Source organism: Salvelinus fontinalis, chromosome 3 (genome assembly GCF_029448725.1).
Source record: "Salvelinus fontinalis isolate EN_2023a chromosome 3, ASM2944872v1, whole genome shotgun sequence".
NCBI classification, from domain to species: Eukaryota; Metazoa; Chordata; class Actinopteri; order Salmoniformes; family Salmonidae; genus Salvelinus; species Salvelinus fontinalis.
This window is the reverse complement of record NC_074667.1, coordinates 25,133,834-25,154,205: the sequence shown is the minus strand read 5'-3', so window position 1 is coordinate 25,154,205 and position 20,372 is coordinate 25,133,834. Positions and strand designations below refer to the sequence as shown.

General features: G+C 40.3%; 1 protein-coding gene across 1 annotated transcript; it reads right to left on the bottom strand.

Annotated features, from left to right (window-relative positions):
- Positions 1-8,513: 8,513 nt before the first annotated feature.
- Positions 8,514-20,214, bottom strand: lyar (Ly1 antibody reactive homolog (mouse)). Its single transcript, XM_055909966.1, has 8 exons — positions 19,631-20,214; positions 16,247-16,361; positions 16,054-16,161; positions 15,803-15,886; positions 11,930-12,269; positions 11,732-11,797; positions 9,005-9,090; positions 8,514-8,771 (listed from the first exon to the last, which is right to left on the bottom strand). The coding sequence occupies exons 1-8, from the start codon at positions 19,750-19,752 to the stop codon at positions 8,634-8,636; spliced, it is 1,059 nt and encodes a 352-aa protein (XP_055765941.1). The 5' UTR covers positions 19,753-20,214; the 3' UTR covers positions 8,514-8,633.
- Positions 20,215-20,372: the final 158 nt, after the last annotated feature.

Genomic DNA, 20,372 nt, shown 5'->3' with positions numbered 1-20,372 from the left:
TAGGCGCGATCCTTTTCCCAGGTTTTCCTGAAGCATGCAACATTTTACAATGCCTGGAAAGGTGTTTTAAGCAGTGGTGTAAAGTACTTATGTAAAAATTATTGAAAGTACTATTTACTACTATTTTTGGCTATCTGTACTTTACTATTTATATTTACTTTTACTTCACTACCTTCCCAAAGAGAATGATGTACTTTTTACCCCATACATTTTCCATGACACCAAGAGAACATCCATGGTCATCCCCACTGCCTCTGATCTGGCAGACTCACTAAACACATGCTTTGTTTGTAAAGGATGTCTGAGTGTTGGAGCATGCACCTGGTTATCCGTAAATTAAATAAAAAACAAGAAAATGGTGCCATCTGGTTTGCTTAATATAAGGAATTTAAAATGATTTATAGTTTTACTTTTTATACTTAAGTATATTTTAGCAATTACATTTACTTTTGATACTTACGTATATGTAAAACCAAACACTTTTAGACTTATACTCAAGTAGGATTTTACTGGGTGACTTTTACTTGTCATTTTATATTAAAGTATCATTACTTTAACTCAAGTTTTGGTACTTTTTCCACCACTGATTTTAAGTATCAATCAACCACATCATAGTTATAGAAAGAAATAGTAACGGTGTCTTTTTGTAGGCACTGACAAAGGCTAACTCTGCCATGGATCCTTGGCCAAAGTCTAGGGGGAAATGAATGTTTCTTGGGGATTAACACCGAAATGAGGTCTGTGGTCAACACAGAGAGATCTTATACATTTTGTTCTATGATATCTCATCAGCTAACGTTACTCTTTGTGAATTTTGAAGCATTTATGTAATCAAAACAAGTAAAACGTTAACAATCTGCTAACATCTAAAAAATAAAACTACACCTCAGGTCTCATGCCATTGATGTATAGCGGACATGCTGAGCTTACACCTTATCAGACGGACCCAAAGTCTTCTCTGGACATCGTTCGTAAAACAAATTAAATGAGCACCTTCCCGCTGAAGAGATATGGTTGCAGCCTGGAGCAAAACAATATAACATCCTTGCATTTTCTTTAGAGCTGGTAAGCAGAAAGCTAACCTAGATAACTAGCTTTTTGGCGGACTGTAGCGCAGACTAGTTTGGCATGATATGAAATGTTGTAGTTACATTTCTCTTTTTTAGTTTTGTTATTTGACCATTTAAAAAAACAAGCACACATAAAACTTTAAAAAGCCATACATGCACATTAATAAAATCATCAAGGATAACACAAAGTCTGGGACTTATTTCCATTGTGGTCCTCTTGAGACAATATGGCTAGACAAGCTCGAACACAGTATGGCAGTGAAATATAAAACAAAAACAGAGAAGAAGAACATCTACAGTTGAAGTCAGAAGTTTACATACAGCTTAGCCAAATACATTTAAACTCAGTTTTTCACAATTCCTGACATTTAATCCTAGTAAAAATGCCCTGTTTTAGGTCAGTTAGGATCACCATGTCACGGCCGTTGAAAAAAGTGGACCAAGGTGAAGCGTAGTGAGTGTACATTTCTCTATTTATTTAAAATGTCGCCAACAAAACAACAAACGAAAAACAACCGTGAAGCTTACAGGCCAATAGTGCCACAAACAAAGTTAACTACCCACACTGAAAGGAGAGAAAAAGGGCTACCTAAGTATGGTTCCCAATCAGAGACAACGATAGACAGCTGTCCCTGATTGAGAACCATACCGGGCCAAAACATAGAAATACAAAATCATAGAAAACAAAAACATAGAATGCCCACCCCAAATCACACCCTGACCAAACCAAATAGAGACATAAAAACACTCTCTAAGGTCAGGGCGTGACAGTACCCCCCCCCCCCCCCCCTCCCAAAGGTGCGGACTCCGGCCGCAAAACCTGAACCTATAGGGGATGGTCTGGGTGGGCCTGAGACAGTGAACCATTAACCTCTACTACTTGCTCCCTTCCTGATAAATAAGACTTTACCCAGCCTAGATGGATACTGCTTAACTCCAGTGCCTCCAGTTTGGACATTAGGAGACAGTGGTTAACTGTATCAAAGGCCTTTTGTGGGTCAAGCATTACCATTCCACACAGATTTCCCTCATCAATCTCTTTCCTGATGAAGTCAGTCAAGTAAAGTAGACATGAATCACTGGAGTATGTATTTCTAAAACCCGACTGAAAATCATACATTAGACCCTGTTTGCTAACATATTCATAAATTTGCTCATGTACAACTCTCCCCAGGATCTTTGATGTTATACAGAGGATAGATACAGGCCTATAATTACCAGGGTCAGACTTTATCCCCTTCTTATACAGAGGTATAACTTTTGCTTATTTCATGTCCCTGGGAAATGTTCAAGAGAGAGATTAACGATATGCGTAATACAAGGGGCAATTTGCTCAGCAGAATCTATAAGAAACCTTGCAGAAATATTATCCAGGCCTGTGGCCTTTAAGCTCTGCCATCATACTGACTATTTTGGCTGTTTCTACCTTTGCAAAAGAAAAAGAGTTTGGCTGAACCCCTAACTTTACATAATACTTCTTGACTTGGTTGCTTCCATACAGACCAGAACTGGTGGGCAGCTTGCTAACCAGCTTGCTGGCAACAGAAGTAAAAAAAGAGCAACCAAGCAACCTCTGCTTTTTCATATACCACCCCCCCCCTTGATGTTCAGTCCAATACTGTTTAGATTGTTTTTGGTAGTACTACTACAGCCTAGTTCCTTAAATGATTTACAAAGCTTTTTAGGGTCATTTTTGTTCTCAGCAAAGTAACCCCTCTTAGCATCATCCATCCTGCTCTGTGCTTCATTTCTGTGACATTTATATAGGACAAAATCATGCTGCTCTTGAGAGTTCTTCCATTTTTAAAGGCCTTATTCCTTGCTTGGATAGATTCTAAAATCTCATGATTAAATCAAGGGCTAGATCTCTGCTTTACCCTGAACCGTCTAACAGCAGCCATCACATTCACCACATCAAGGAATCTACATTTAAATACTTCCCAGGCACTGTCTACCCCTACACTGTCTACCCCTGTATCTAGCACAGGTGACCAGTCAATTTTACCCACTTTCTCCCTAAACTTTTCAACACAGTATTTTTTGAGTCCTCTGATTCTAACGGAATCGTAACAGGTTAGAATAATTTACACAGCAGGTTAGGAGATTGAAAGTAGCAGGTTAGGAAAAGGGTTATCTAAAAGGATTTTTTTTTTCTTTTTTACTTTATACTTAAAAAATGCACAAATCACAGACCAACATGGTTCATCAAAATATATATATATATATATCCTTATGTTTGCTTGCTGAGAGGGTACCTAAAGATCCAGTCTCAAATCCAAATTGGAATGATATAAAAAAAAAAGAAAAAAAAAAGCTTGGTATATTAAGGGCTAGTTTCCAAGCCAAAGCTGAAGCCTCGTCCTGGACTAAAACGCTTTCAATGGAGATTCTACATTGAGCATGCTTTTTAGCCCAGCTCTAACTTTAGGCTTAATCTGAATGGGTATGCCTATAGCCTACATTTCACAATATGACTTTGAAAAGTATGTTAAGAAAAGTATTTAAAAGTCAGACTGCAGAAATGGCTACATAAGGTGATGAATCCAAGTGTGGAGAAAAACCTGCTCATCGCACACTTAATTGGGAAATACAGTACTATATTCTCAGTGGCAGGTATGGAAGCTTATCTGTTACATATTTTGGGGCGGCAGGTAGCCTAGTGGTTAGAGTGTTGGGCCAGTAACCGAGAGGTTGCTAGATTGAATCCCAGAGCTGACAAGGTAAAAATCTGTCATTCTGCCCCTGAACAAGGCAGTTAAACCACTGTTCCTAGGCTGTTATTGTGAATAAGAATTTGTTCTTAACTGACTTGCCTAGTTTAAAAAAAGTATACTTTTACATACAGGCTACTTGGCCTGAATTCTACACTGCACAACAACTTCAGTCTTGTCCAATTCCCAGATGGGATTTGTATCTGTGAGTGCAGGGGAATCAATTATGCTTTTTGATGCCTTATCAAAAAATTGTTGAAACTTGCCTCAACTGATGTTGACATACATTATATTTGACTATTTATAATGGCTTTCAGTTAAGTGTGTTTTTTCGTTTTGTTTACATTACTCCAATTTGGCATGTTTCCTTGAATGCAGTCAAATGTGAATGTTGACAGCAGCTAAAATATGGCAATTATGGCAAGATATTTTGTAACACTCATTTAGGTAAGCCCCTATTGTCTCTGGCTTGTTGTCTTTCTGTTTCTCCATGTCAGTTATGCAACTCATTTGTTACGCAGGCATTACTTTTGTTTGCTTAGCCTTTCAAAATAACTTTACATTTGTCTCTCTTAGTAACATAGTGTGCTACTGGGTAAGTCCATCACTCATCAGCTTATGGGTAGTGACACACCCAAGTTGTTTTCAGGTTGTTTCCCCATAATGACACTACCACAGCGTAGCTTGTTAAACATGCACAGTAGATGCCAGCTGCCGTTCGAGGAAGTATGAGATTCAAGTGAACATTTGAAATTCATCCGAGCACCACACTGGTTTAGTACCTCCAGTGAAATCTATTCATGAATATTGTAAGACTATGTTTGTATATTTAAAAAGGTTGAAGGTGCTGCCTCTGGTGGCCAGTTCACTAAATTGGATAGATAACCCGTGTCGCAATATCACATGCAAACCTATTTGTATGCCCTAACCCATCTGGACAAGAGGAATACCTATGTAAGAATGCTGTTCATCGATTACAGCTCAGCATTTAACGCCATAGTACCCTCCAAACTCGTCATTAAGCTCGAGACCCTGGGTCTCAACCCCGCCCTGAAAAACTGGGTCCTGGACTTCCTGACGGGCCTCCCCCAGGTGGTGAGGGTAGGTAACAACATCTCCACCCTGCTGATCCTCAACACTGGGGCCCCACAAGGGTGCGTTCTCAGCCCTCTCCTGTACTCCCTGTTCACCCACGCCTCCAACTCAATCATCAAGTTTGCAGATGACACTACAGTGGTAGGCTTGATTACCAACAACGACGAGATGGCCTTCAGGGAGGAGGTGAGGGCCCTCGGAGTGTGGTGTCAGGAAAATAACCTCACACTCAATGTCAACAAAACAAAGGAGATGATCATGGACTTCAGGAAACAGCAGAGGGATCAGCCCCCTATCCACATTGACGGGACAGTAGTGGAGAGGGTGGAAAGTTGTAAGTTTCTCGGCGTACACATCACGGACAAACTGAAATGGTCCACCCACACAGACAGCGTGGTGAAGAAGGCGCAGCAGCGCCTCTTCAACCTCAGGAGGCTGAAGAAATTTGGCTTGTCACCAAAAACACTCACAAACTTTTACAGATGCACAATCGAGAGCATCCTGTCAGGCTGTATCACCGCCTGGTATGGCAACTGCTCTGCCCATAACCGTAAGGCTCTCCAGAGGGTAGTGAGGTCTGCACAACGCATCACCGGGGGCAAACTACCTAAACTCCAGGACACCTACACCACCCGATGTCACAGGAAGGCTAAAAAGATCATCAAGGACAACAACCACCCGAGCCACTGCCTGTTCACCCCGCTATCATCCAGAAGGCGAGGTCAGTACAGGTGCATCAAAGCGGGGACCGAGAGACTGAAAAACAGCTTCTATCTCAAGGCCATCAGACTGAAAAACAGCCATCACTAACATTGAGTGGCCGCTGCCAACATACTGACTCAACTCTAGCCACTTTAATATTGGAAAAATCTATGTAATAAATGTATCACTAGCCACTTTAAACAATGCCACTTTATATAACGTTTACATACCCTACATTACTCATCTCATATGTATATACTGTACTCTATACCATCTACTGCATCTTGCCTATGCCATTCGGCCATCACGCATTCATATATTCTTATTCATTCCTTTACACTTGTGTGTAAAAGGTAGTTGTTGTGAAATTGTTAGGTTAGATTACTTGTTAGATATTACTGCAAGGTCGGAACTAGAAGCACAAGCATTTCGCTACACTCACATTAACATCTGCTAACCATGTATATGTGACAAATACAATTTGATTTGTAATCATGTTTCAGTACTATTACTTGGATCAATACTGACAGCTTGAGCAAGCCGTATTATTGAAATGTCCAAAGCCAATATCATGCGAGGTCTTATGGGTCGCTCCACAAATAGTGTCTTTTATGTCCTTTAGACAAATAAGTGTAAATTTGTCTTAATTTTAATTTAACAATTGGATATCCCATCTATGCTCTAACTAAACCATTTGTTTTATCTGAAGATCCCTGTTTTGGCATGTCTGGTCATATTTGTGCAAATTCTAGGAATAATTTAACCCACTTAACACCAAGGTTCTCCCCGGTGTTCACCATCAGTGGAAAGACCTAGTTATTTTGTTGCTTTGGGAATGTAATTTCTGAAGATTTTTACTTATTTAATGTGATTATTGATTCATTTACATCTGTCCCTCAGGTTTAATCTCAATCCTCTAACATGAACTGAAGTAAAACTATTCCTTAAATCTTAAAAAAAACAAAAACATATTGAACATCTACTAGTCAAATTACAGTATAAAAAGCAGGTGAGCTGGTTCTACTCTTTTCCCCCCCAATTTTCTGGTGGAAAACTGAGCATAACACGTCAACTCTGTTACCCATATAGATGGCTAGAAATGTTTTAACAATTTTAAACCTCTTGAGATGGGAAACATATTTATTATGAAGTTAAACATGTGGTCTTTATGACCATGTTAAAATTTGGTGAAATAAAGACTATTCGTGTAATGACATTTATGCTTTGGCGTATTCTGTAGGGTCTGCACTGAAAAATTATTTTAAAAAGTGAGCTTGAACCCTAATACAGGCCAGAAAACACAATTTTAATACTTGCAAACTTGAGTAACAGCTTTGCTAATACCCAAAGTATGCAATATATAATTACAGGTAAGCACAGCGATGAATGAGGATCAGTGTTAAACTCGGAAGGATTAGCAGGAGCTTCATAAAGCTGAGGATATTTCCTCCAGCATCTCCTAGTGACTGTGGCCGTGGGTGTTTGTGTGCAGTGAGTGTGTATGCAGGTAACAGGCTGCTCATTTGAGTGGTGGAAATCAGACAGCATTAAAACTTCACCTGAGGCTGACACCAGTGTCTTGATTCTATGGCGCTTCTGTGTACCCGGCCAAATGAACCCCGTTCTGGGTGCCGAGGAATGTGCATTAGCCCCGTCCCGTGTGAGAGTCAAATTCACCTCAGGTGCACCCCTCCCCTTCCACATCCAATCCCAGAGATAAGGTACCGTTTCACAGCCGTACTGTGGGTTGGAATGTGAAAGAGCCGGTATCCTCCACAACCACTATTAACCCTAAGGCACATGAAAATCATTTTTGTAAATTCTTATTGCTCAATTAATAGGATGCAAACAATTAAACAAACAAAGCATGCAACAAGACAGTGTTTATCTTGCTGAACTAAAGCCTAAGTATTAGCCTGGGGTGAGTCCAGGTGGGCCTCCGCACTACAGTAAACAGGATAATAGGAGGGGTGTTCGACAACAATGACAAAAATCCATCGAATGGGCTTACCAAGAAAAACTTCCAAAAGGAATAATTCAACTAATTAATCTCTGCCTTTTTTGTTAAGTGCTCCAACCTCTTTGTCTCGAATAAGTCCTTTTGGAAATTTCTTGGTAAGCCCTTATCACACAAGTGCTTCTAAACCACCTCCATTTGTCAGTCTTGCTTTTACAGAAGACTCATTAGGTCTGTTCACACCAATCATTAAACAAGTGTCTCTATTCAAATGAACAAATTTGGCACATGTTGCAAACAGACTGCCTTTAAAAAGCAACAAATCCCCTTGAAAACCACCTATTTGGCATTGATATGAGTCAGAAACAGTTATTCTAGTATCAAAATTGACTACAGTGTAAATAATCATATATTAAATGGTCAGTCATGTCCAAAAAAGTTTGGAACATCTGTACGTCAAAATGGGTAAATGAAGGTTGGGTGCTGATTTGACACAGTCCATTTTCCCACTAACATGGTACGACCAGCTGCGGTGATTGCGCTTTATCCAATAGCATAGACAGAGAGGCAGACCTGCCCAGCAGCTGACTTTCTTTACATAAGACATGTCGCATATTTTCTAACCTCAGAAATACTGCACCAAACACCTTAGTTAAATGTAAAATTACTCAACTAAAACATCCTCGGCAAAAGCGTCAACATTTATCACGGCGTTCTTGAGTTATAGATTCTTTCTGGGGATTTTGAGGACGTGAAATAGGCTAGTGTCTCATGGGGAACAAACATCATTAACCAAACGTGGAATCTTTCAGGAAACACACCCTCAAGACTGATATCTAATTTTTCTAATGAGCAACAGAAAAACACATGCAAATTGGCATGTTCAGTGGCTCTTTACACTAAAGCCTGCATTGTTTCTAGTCTTAAAGAAACAAGACAACATTGGTGTCCAATTAAAAGTCAGTAAAGGGTCATGACTTGGTGTTAAAGATGATTTAATCTTTCAGGTGACGTCTTTAAAAAAAATGACACGCATACCACGGTGAGTTGTTAAAACAGCCATGCTGGAATTCAAGAGAATTCATGAGAGATTTACATCTACTTTACAAGCCTAACTTTGTCTTTTAATTCTCTAAACTTGGGGTTGCCTTTAATCTTCTTGTTGAAGAGTGCGAGCAGCTCCTCTTCTGATTTGAAATTTCCCTCTCCGCTGAATGAGTAGTAAGCTGACAAAACCTGGAAGGGAAAATGTATTGTGCCATTAGTGAAAACAGTGACAATTACAATCATGACCATGTCATATCACTATAATAGCCCTACGGGCATAATGTAAAATGGTTAAATATGCTGTTCCAGTAGTATGTATGAACTATATGTGTGCAAATAAAAGTGAGATGCCAGAAAAGCTGATCTCTAACTATCTTGTGTGATGCACAATATTCCTAGATGTCTGATTCAGATGAACATACCTTCTTCCTGAGTTTTTTCACCGCAAGTCCTTCTTCAGGAGATTGTTTTAAGACTGCCTTTATCGTTCCTTTCCAATTGAACTTTCCTGGAAGTCAAACAAGAGCATTAGTTGATCATGGCTAATCAAATTGCATTGGACACATGCGCCAACTAGAACAGGTGTAGACTTCACAGTGACATGCTGTTTTACGAGCCCATTCCCAACAGTGCAGTGTTAAAAAGTAAGACAAATATTTGCCAAATAAAAAAGGAAATAGTAGCACGAAAACAATAAAGACGCTATATACAAAGTGTACCATTACAGAGTCAATGTGTATGGGTACATGGTAGTTGAGGTACAGTATTTACAGTGCATTTAGAAAGTATTCAGACCCCTTTTCCACATTTTGTTACGTTATAGCCTTATTCTAAAATGTATTAAAATTGTACTTTTTCCCTCATCAATCTACACACAATACCCCATAATGACAAAGTAAAAACAGGTTTTTAGAAGTTTTTGCACACAAAAAATGAAATCTCACATTACGTAAGTATTCAGACCCTTTACTCAGTACTTTGTTAAAGCACTTTTGGCAGCGAATACAGCCACACGTCTTCTTGGGTATGACGCTACAAGTTTGGGACACCTGTATTTGGGGAGTTTCTCCCATTCTTCTCTGCACATCCTATGAAGCTCTGTTAGGTTAGAGCGTCGCAGCACAGCTATTTTCAGGTCTCTCCAGAGATGTTTGATCAACTTCAAGTCTGGGCTCTGGCTGGGTCACTCAAGGACATTCAGAGACTTGTCCCGAAGCCACTCCTGTGTTGTCTTGGCTGTGTGCTGAGGTTCGTTGTCCTGTTGGAAGGTGAACCTTCACCCCAGTCTGAGGTCCTGAGCTCTCTGGAGCAGGTTTTCATCAAGGATCTCTGTACTTTGCTACGTTCATCTTTCCCTCGATCCTGACTAGTCTCCCAGTTGCTGCCGCTGAAAAACATCCCCACAGCATGATGCTGCCACCACCATGCTTCACCGTAGGGATGGTGCCAGGTTTCTTCCAGATGTGACGCTTGGCATTCAAGCCAAAGAGTTCAATCTTGGTTTCATCTGACCAGAGAATCTTGTTTCTCATGGCCTGAGTAGGTGCCTTTTGGCAAACTCCAAGCGGGCTGTCATGTGCCTTTTACTGAGGTTTGGCTTCCGTTTGGCCACTCTACCATAAAGGCCCGATTGGTGGAGTGCTGCAGAGATGGTTGTCTTTCTGGAAAGTTCTCCCATCTCAACAGAGGAACTCTGGAGCTCTGTCAGAGTGACCATGGGGTTCTTGGTCACCTTCCTGACCAAGGCCCCCCCCCCCCCCCGATTGCTGAATTTGGCTGGGTGGCCAGCTCTAGGAAGAGTCTTGGTGGTTCCAAACTTCTTCCGTTTAGGAATGATGGAGGCCACAGTGTTCTTCGGGACCTTCAATGATGCTGACATTTTTGGTACCCTTCCCCAGATCTGTGCCTCGACACAATCCTGTCTCGAAGCTCTAAAGACAATTCCTTCAACCTCATGGCTTGGTTTTTGCTCTGACATGCACTGTTAACTGTGGGACCTTAACTAGACATGTGTGTGCCTTTCCAAATCATGTCCAATAAATAGAATTCACCACAGGTGGACTCCAATCAAGTTGTAGAACATTTTCAAGGATGATCAATGGAAACAGGATGCACCGGAGCTCAATTTCTTGTCTCATAGTGAAGGGTCTGAATATTTAAGTAAATACGGTATCTACCCCCCCCCCCCCCCTTAGCAAAAAAAATCTACACCTGTTCTCGCTTAGCCATTGGGTATTGTGTGTAGATTGATGAGGGATTTTTTATTTTTGAATACTTTCCGAATGCACTGTACATGTGTGTAGGGGTAAAAGTGACTAGGATATATAATAAACAGAGTAGCAGCAGTGTATGTGTGCGTGTGGCGTCAATATGAGCGTGTCTTTTGTGTGTGTAAGCGTATGTAGTGTGTGTGTATGCATGTGTGTTGGAATGTCAATGAGTGTGTGTGTGTGTGTGTGTGTATAGAGTCTAGTAAGTGTGCTTAGTGAGTGTGCATAGAGCCAGTGCAATGGAGTCAGTGCAAAGCAATTAAGATAGATAAATAAATAAATAATAGGGCGGGGGGGGGGGGGGGGGGGGGGTTTCAATGTAAATTGTAGCCATTTGATGAACTGTTTAGCGGTCTTATTGCTTTGGAAGCTGTTCAGGTGCCTTTTGGCCACAGACTTGGCGCTCCGGTAGCGCTTGCTGTGCGGTAGTAGAGAGAACAGGCTATGACTTGGGTGGCTGGAGTCCGACTACATGCATGACAATTTAAAATTGAAGGTGCTTTTGTTGGATATCAAATAATCACTGTTTCCAACTATTCTTGAAAGAACATTCATGTAGGCCTACTCTGCAGCAGAGGGACGTGTCAACACTGTCCCCTGGTGGCTTCATTTTCAAAATGTAAAAAACTGAGGTAATGAACTAAGTCCAATGTACGTCCCAAATTCTCCACTTCTCTCGAAGTGTGCACCCTTCTCGTCATGGATTTAACAAAGTTGAAAACTCCCTCCAGCCAATGCTTTTTAATCCACGAAAGGGGCATGTGCGGTGTGCAAGTGCACACATCGGGGGAAAAAGTGTGGTGAATTGGGATGAATTGGGTCTTTTCACACTATGAAAACTGTGCAGGACAATGAGCACATTCTCAGAAGAACTGGTACCTTTGGAACTTGTTTCTCCTGCAGCACCCTCTGCCTCCTCCTCAGTCGCCTCTGTGTTTTGGTCATCTGGAAGGTAGAATAAAAAGAAACTGAATCAAAGACTAATGTGCATTTTCCAACCGCAAATGTGAAGAAGAGAAGCAACGCGGAGTGTCACACTCACTTGAGAAAAGAACCCCCTGAAAATGTGTTAAATACCTCCGGAACTGTCCTTTTTACTTGTCTTCCGTTTCTTGGTGGTCACATCTCCTCCAGCATCTTCCTCAGAACTCCTCTTCCTTTTTTTGTCCTTTCGTTTGCCTGCACTGGCTTCCTCCTCCTCCTCCTCCTCCTCGGTGTTACCGTTCTCCGAGGCTTTCTTTTCTTTCTTCCCGCTCTTCTTTTGTCTTGCCTCTTTGCGCTCACGCTTGTTCAACTTCTTCTTCTCTGGTGGTGGCTCCTCCGATGTGCCATTCTGATGGCCCCCATTAGTCTCGGTTTTGCTTTCAGCAACAGACTGCTTGGGTTCCTCTGTCTGAGTCAGGGCTTCGGGAGCCAGCTAAAATCAAAAGTTTATTCATATAACATTGTTTTGAATTATGAAAATTATATCAATTGCTTTAGTTAACGTCACCTGATTTGTAAAAATACACATTGATTCTGTTTTATATATCATATACACTGAGTATACAAAACATTAGGAACACCATAATATTGAGTTACAACCCCTTTTGCACTCAGAACAGCCTCAATTTGTCAGGGCATGGATTGTACAAGGTGTCGAAAGCGTTCTACAAGGATGCTGGCCCATGTTGACTCCAATGCTCCCCAAAGTTGTGTCAAGTTTGCTGGATGTCCTTTGGGTGGTGGACCACTCTTGATACACACAGGGAACTGTTGAGTGTGAAAAACCCACCAGCGTGGGTCTTAACACATAAACCGGTGTTCCTGGCACCTACTACCATACTCCGTTCAAAGGCACTTAAATCCTTTGTCTTGCTCATTCACCCTCTGAATAGCGCACATACAGTCTGTGTCTCAAGGCTTAACTTTTCTGGGATAGGGGGCAGCATTTTCACTTTTGGATGAATAGCGTGCCCAGAGTGAACTGCCTCCTACTCTGTCCCAGATGCTAATATATGCATATTATTAGAAAACACTCTGAAGTTTCTAAAAATGTTTGAATGATGTCTGTGAGTATAACAGAACTCCTATGGCAGGCAAAAACATGAGAAAAAATCCAAACAGGAAGTGAGAATTCTGAAGCTGGACGATTTTAAACTCATCGCCTATTCAAATCCCAGTAAGATATGGATCTGTTTGCCCTTCCTACGCCTTCCACTAGATGCCAACAGTCTGTAGAACGTTGAATTAAGCTTATACTGTGATGTTGAGCCGGATGGGAGCTGTTTCAGTCAGTGGTCTGGCAGAGAGCCAAGTCCTGGTCACACGCATTTCACATGGTAGCGACTTGCGTTCCATTACTTCTACAGACACAAAGGAATTCTCCGGTTGGAACGTTATTGAATATTTAGGATAACAACATCCGAAAGATTGATTCTCTACTTAGTTTGACAAGTTTATTCGACCTGTAATATAACTTTTTTAAGTTTTCGTCTGACGTTATGCAGGACCTGCACTAGCGTTTGGATATGTTTACTAAACAAGCTAACAAAAGTAGCTACTTGGACATAAATAACGGACATTATCGAACAAAACAACAATTTATTGTGGAACTAGGATTCCTGGGGGTGCATTCTGATGAAGATCATCAAAGGTAAGGAAATATTTATATTGTATTTTCTGATTTATGTTGACTCCAACATGGCAGATACATTTATTTATTTTCTGAGCGCCGTCTCAGATTATTGCATGGTTTGCTTTTTCCGTAAAAATTTTTTTGTAAATCTGACAGCGGTTCCATTAAGAATAAGTATATCTTTAATTCTATGTAAACCATGTATCTTTCATCAAAGTTTATGATGAGTATTTATGTTATTTGATGTGGCTCTGCAATTTCTAAGGATATTTTGGAGGCATTTCTGAACATGGCGCCAATGTATACTAAGATTTGTGGAAATATATATTCACATTATCGAACAAAACATACATGTATTGTGTAACATGATGTCCTATGAGTGTCATCTGATGAAGATCATCAAAGGTTAGTGATTAATTTTATCTCTATTTCTGCTTTTTGTGACTCCTATCTTTGGCTGGGAAAATGACTATTTTTCTGTGGCTATGTACTGACCTAACATAATCGTTTGATGTGCTTTCGCCGTAAATCCTTTTTGAAATCAGACATGTTGGCTGGATTCACAACAAGTGTAGCTTTAATTTGGTGTCTTTCATGTGTGATTTCATGAAAGTTTGATTTTTATAGTAATTTATTTGAATTTGGCGCTCTTTATTTTCACTGGCATTTGGCCAAGTGGGACGCTAGCGTCCCGCCTATCCCAGAGAAGTTAAAAATCCTTCTTTAATGTGTCTCCTCCCCTTTATCTACACTGATTGAAGTGGATTTAACAAGTGACATCAATAAGTGATCATAGTTTTCACCTGGATTCACCTGGTCAGTCTGACATGGAAAGAGCAACTGTCCCTAATGTTTTGTACACTCAGTGTACAGTACTAACGTGACATCTGTCCAGTGGTGTCAAGTGTCAAAATTTAGATAAAAGTAGGGATGCACGATATATCGGTAAGCATATTGGAATCGGACAATATTAGCTAAAAATGCCAACATCGGCCTGATGTCTAGTTTAACGTCGATGTGCAAAACCGACATCAAAGCTGATTAACCTAGCCCACGTCTGCTGTGTGGATCTATTTTTTTGAAGTTTCAAAGGAAGATAACGAAATGTCCATATGCAACGTCTGTGCTGCTATTATTTCCAGAGGGGAGAAAGTGAAATCTGTCAATACCAGAAACCTAATAACTAATTTGAAAGTGCATCCCCCCAGACGTTCAGCGGCTACTTAGAACAAAAGCAGAAAAAAAAACCACACACACTTCCAACAACTAAACAAGTTCTAGTCGAGCAGTCATTTGAAAGAGTAAGAATTTCAGCGAGACAATTCAAAGGCGAAATCCATTAACGCCAAGATAACGGAATTCATTGCCTTGATAATCAACCACTATCTGTCGTGGATGATGTTGGCTTTCGCCGACCGGTTGAGCACCTTCAGCCCCGGTACACACATCTAAGTAGGTGCTATTTTTCAGATGTTGCCCTACCAGAGTTACACAGTATTGTTGAAACGCACATCCATGAGCTACTTGCTATGGGCATCACTGCTATTAGCTTCACGACTGACATTTGGACCAGCGATATCAGCCCCATGAGCATGCTAAGTCTGACAGCACAGTGGGTCGATGAGAATTTCGTACTGAGGAAAGCCGTATTGCATTCTCAAAAATGTGCTGGTTCTCATACCGCTGCTGCCATTTGAGAACATGTTTCAACCTTGGAAACATGAACACACTCCTAGCGCCACTGACTCGAGAAATAAGTTCATCAACTGCATCTGCAGCAGACGTGATACCCTCTGACATGGCATTAAAAAGCCTGTTCAACAAAACTGCAGACACAGAACGTGTGGTTAAAAAGTCCTCTACTAGAGGTTGTGAACAAGCGATTCTGTGGCATTCTCTCTGAGGTCTCTTTACTGTGTCGCCACCATTCTCGATGCTAGGTACAGGGACCGCTACTTCGATGCAGACAAGAAACAGGGTTTACGTGAAATGTTACAGACAGCTGGACAAGATGGAAACGGACACAGTGACAGTGCACACCGAGGAAGAGGACCCACGGCGGAAGAGGCCATGGACAGACAGAGCTGAAACGTCACTGCTTGACATGTATGATGAAATCCTGGTTGAGAATGAAACGACTGAACAAATGAACAACGAAACAGCACAGCAAGTAAGTGAAAGAAATATTTTTTTATATTGGGTTTCGGTATTGTGGTTTTTGGCAAGGAAAATATCGGTATTGGCCAGAAATGTAATATCGGTGCATTCCTAGATAAAAGTGTTTGCTAAATGACCCTAATTATGTTAACACTCTTCCTTTAAGAGATACTCACGCTGCTGGTTGCTGCTGAAAAGATGTCCCACACCTGGTCATGCAGCGTGGAATTGTGGATCTTCAGACTGTTCTTCATCCAGTTCTGATGGAGTGAGCACCATGTGACAGCATTATTACAACAGAGTGATTTAACATTTCAACAAGCCAAGCATAAAATAGCAGTAAACGGACACTGCGGGCCAGCACAAAGTCACGCACCACTGACAATAACGAACCATCATATCCTTAGCAACGACAGAAATAACCAACCTGGAACTTCGACTTCTTTCGTGGGACGTTATCATACGAACTGACTTGATTTAGAACATCTTTCAGCTTGGCACTGATTCCTGGTTTGTTCATGGCGTCTTGGATCCTCTATGGAAAAATCTCATCCATTAATCATCTACCCACAAAGTGCTGATAAACAAGAGGGAAATCAGATGAATGATCTATTTCTCACTTGAATCCATTGTTGCTGTTTGACATCCCCTTTTTTGGACTTAGCCTCATAGCCCTTGCCTCCATACTTTTGATCCTCACTGATGCATTTGATGTGGTCCTTGTAGTCATTTCCCCTGTTGGGGGAAGACATAGAATAGCTATGTACCCATCATAATCATTTACCTGTTCAACATGTGATGTTGGCTTGAACCAGTATGTGTTTGAGACAAAGCACAGATTCAAACTCCCATTCATCAGCTCTGCAAGCGTTATATCAAAACACGTTTGTTGATCGCAAAATATGGAGTTTCGCTAAGCAGCCATCTTCATTTACTCCTGTTACGGCCGGTATCTATCCCAATACCTAATCAGTTTAGTCCTAGTTATACGGTGCCTACAGAAAGTATTCATACCCCTTGACTTATTCCACATTTATTTTGTTGTGTTATAGCCTGAATTAAAAATGGATTCAATAGATTTTTTCCATCACCCAACGACACACAATACCCCATAATGACAAAGTGAACCCGAGTTAATACATGTTAGAATCACCTTTGGAAGCAATTACAGCTGTGAGTCTTTCTGGGTAAGTCTCTGAGAGCTTTGCACACCTGGATTGTACAATACTTGCCCATTATTCTTTTTAAAATTCTTCTGTCATATTTGTTGATCATTGATAGAAAACCATTCAACTCTTGCCATACATTTTCAAGCACCTTCAGGTCAAAACTTTCACTCCAGTGTAGATTTGGTCTTCTGTTTTAGGTTATTTTCCTGCTGAATTAAATCTCCCAGTGTCAGGTGTAGTGGTCGACCGATTAATCGGAATGGCCGATTAATTAGGGCCGATTTCAAGTTTTCATAACAATCGGTAATCGGTAATCTTTTTGGACGCTGATTATGGTGTCCTCCACGAGGAGACTGCGTGGCAAGTTGACTACCTGTTATGCGAGTGCAGCAAGGAGCCACGGTAAGGTGCTAGCAAGCATTAAACGTATCTTATAAAAAACAATCAATCTTAACACAATCACTGGTTAAACTAGTAATATCTTCAACAATGTGTAGTTATCTAGCTTGTACTGCGTTGCATATAATCAATGCGGTGCCTGAAATTGTGTCACTTCTCTTGCGTTCAGTGTAAGCAGAGTCAGGGTATATGCAGCAGTTTGGGCCACCTGGCTCGTTGCGAACTGTGTTAAGACCATTTCTTCCTAACAAAGACCGTAATTCATTTGCCAGAACTTTACATAATTATAACATAACATTGAAGGTTGTGCAATGTAACAGCAATATTTAGACTTGGGGTTGCCACCCGTTCAATAAAATATGGAACGGTTCCGTATTTCACTGAAAGAATAAACTTTTTGTTTTTGAAATTATAGTTTCCGGATTTGACCACATTAATGACCTAAGGCTCGTATTTCTGTGTGATTATATATTATAATTAAGTCTATGATTTGATATTTGATAGAGCAGTCTGACTGAGCGGTGGTAGGCAGCAGCAGGCTCGTAAGCATTCATTCAAACCGAACTTTCCTCCGTTCGCCAGCAGTTTTACGCAATGCTTGAAGCACAGCGCTGTTTATGACTTCAAGCCTATCAACTCCCGAGATTAGGCTGGAAATACTATAGTGCCTATAAGAACATCCAATAGTCAAAGGTATACGAAATACAAATGGCATAGAGAGAAATAGTCCTATAATAACTACAACCTAAAACTTCTTAACTGGGAATATTGAAGACTCATGTTAAACGGAACCACTAGCTTTCATGTTCTGAGCAAGGAACTTAAATGTTATCTTTTCACATGGCACATATTGCACTTTTACTTTCATCTGCAACACTGTGTTTTTGCATTATTTAAACCAAATTGAACATGTTTCATTATTTATTTGAGACTAAATAGATTTTATGGATTATATTAAGTTAAAATAAAAGTGTTCATTGTTCATTCAGTATTGTTGTAATTGTCATTATTACAAATATATATATATAATAAAAATTGTCCGATTAATCAGTATCTGCTTTTTTTGGTCCTCCAATAATCAGTATCGGTATTGAAAAATCATAATCGGTCAACCTCTAACATATACACATATATACATATTTTTAAAAACACATATTTAACCCCTTTTTTGGGTAGCACAACACTACCTTCATACTTTCATATTTTTTTTAACCAGTACCGGTTACCTTCAGACTAGTCCCGTGACACACCATCGTGTTTGTGACAGTCTCCCATTTCCTTAGAGTGGACATAATAGTGTCCTGACCAAAACCAGACAGAGCACACATTACACCAGTTTTAAGGTCTCTTCACTGGCTGCCTGTGAGTTTGAATTAATTGTAAGATTCTTCTATTAGTTTTTAAATCAAGCGACTATTGTGCAACCCAATACATGTCAGATATGCTTTTAAGTTATGCATCCAGTAGATCCCTCTGGCACTGGCCTTTTAACTATCCCAAAGCCTAGGACCAAAATGCATGACAAGGCAGCCTTTAGTTATTATGCCCTCAGCCTCTTGAATAACCTGCAAGAGAATCTAAGGGGGGACAACACTGGAAATATTTAAAAGAGATCTTAAAACTAATCTTTTTTTAGCTTTGCTTTTCCATAGGTCACGTTTTTTTAATCTTAAATTTGTTGTGGAGTTAATATTAGAGCTTTTTTTCTCCTTCATTTCCCCCCCTGTGAAGCACATTGCGTTGCATTCCATGTCTGAAATGTGCTGTATAAATAAAGCTTGATTTGATACCTTGTGTATATTGCCAGTGATCGTTACTGGATCGTTTCCACTGGATGTCATAAGGTGAATGCACCAATTTGTAAGTCGCTCTGGATAAGAGCGTCTGCTAAATGACTTAAATGTAAATGTAAATGTTACTCATTGTGTATTTATTATTACATGTTATTAACTTTCTATTATTTCGTATACTTTCTTTCTCTGCATAGTTTTGAAGGGCCCGTAAGTAAGCATTTCACTGTTAGTCTACATCTGTGTTTTACGAAGTATTTGATGAATGCAATTAGACTTTTATGTACTTCCAAATAAGGTCTAAATAAAAATGTACAAGCAATCGAAAAAGTGTCTCTTCGGCAGCCCCAATGCATACATTTATATTTAAACCTTTTTTGAAAGTACATATCAGCCGTAACGGGAGTAAATTAAGATAGTTACTCAGCGAAACTCCATATGTAGTGATCAATGAACGTATTTTAACGTTATAACGCTATAGCAGAGCTAGGAATGAGAGCTTTGAGCGCTTGAATATGAGCCTTATGGGCGTTAGAGGTGTCTAACGCACAGACAGATACTGGTTCAATGTTGGCTATGCAAAGCAAGCAACCAAACTGCGATGTACCCAACATAGCAAGAGAAAAAAACATTCACAAGCACTTACCAAAAGTCTTTTCCGCAGTCAATGCATGACAAAATTTCACATCCACGGCACATGTTCATATGTTTATCGACTTGGGCTTTCTTTAGTGATTCACCACACGCATTGCACGTGAAGAAGACCATGTTGGACTAACGTTAGCTGACTACGTACTCGCTAACGTTAGCTGATACTACCGTTCTTTTATGGCTCAATGAATACTACCAACTAACACAAGTCAATGAACTCAACAAAGCAAATTCCTTTTGGACAACGTTGCCTTGCTTGCTATATACTATGCCAAATTACGTTTAGATCGATACAGAGTGAGACACATGGCATGGGCCAACAATTCCTGAACTAACTTACCGGGCGGTAGCTAGCTTACGTTAGCCGGCTAGCTTACTCTAGTCATGCAAGGAACAAGCTTGTTACTTAGTAAGTAACAACGGTATTTGAAACAAACATTGTGTCATATGACTGATATGAAGCTACTACATAGGTCATTAGCTGTAGTAGCAATACAAAGACGTTGGGGAAAAAACGCATGTAGGTTCGTCAGTGCAAAGTTTTAAAACACGCGACTTCTTTCAAGACAGGAAGTGTTACATTATTTCCCTTCCGGAAAGGCGGCAGATGGTTTTGAGGAGTTCCAGTTCATGACATGAATCTTAAATAATTTCTTATGGCCCTGGGCCCAGATTCACAAAACCTTCTTAATTAATCCTCCTGTTGTGTTCGTTTCATGTTAATTAATTCTGTGTTC

Bases quoted from the DNA above. Each gene is read 5' to 3' on its own strand.
- lyar (XM_055909966.1), bottom strand. From the start codon at position 19,752: ATGGTCTTCTTCACGTGCAATGCGTGTGGTGAATCACTAAAGAAAGCC. The intron at 15,887-16,053 runs GTTGGTTATTTC...TCACTCCATCAG, and splicing joins GAAAGAAGTCGAAGTTCCAG to AACTGGATGAAGAACAGTCT. The intron at 9,091-11,731 runs GTACCAGTTCTT...TTTGACTTCCAG, and splicing joins AGGAGAAACAAGTTCCAAAG to GAAAGTTCAATTGGAAAGGA.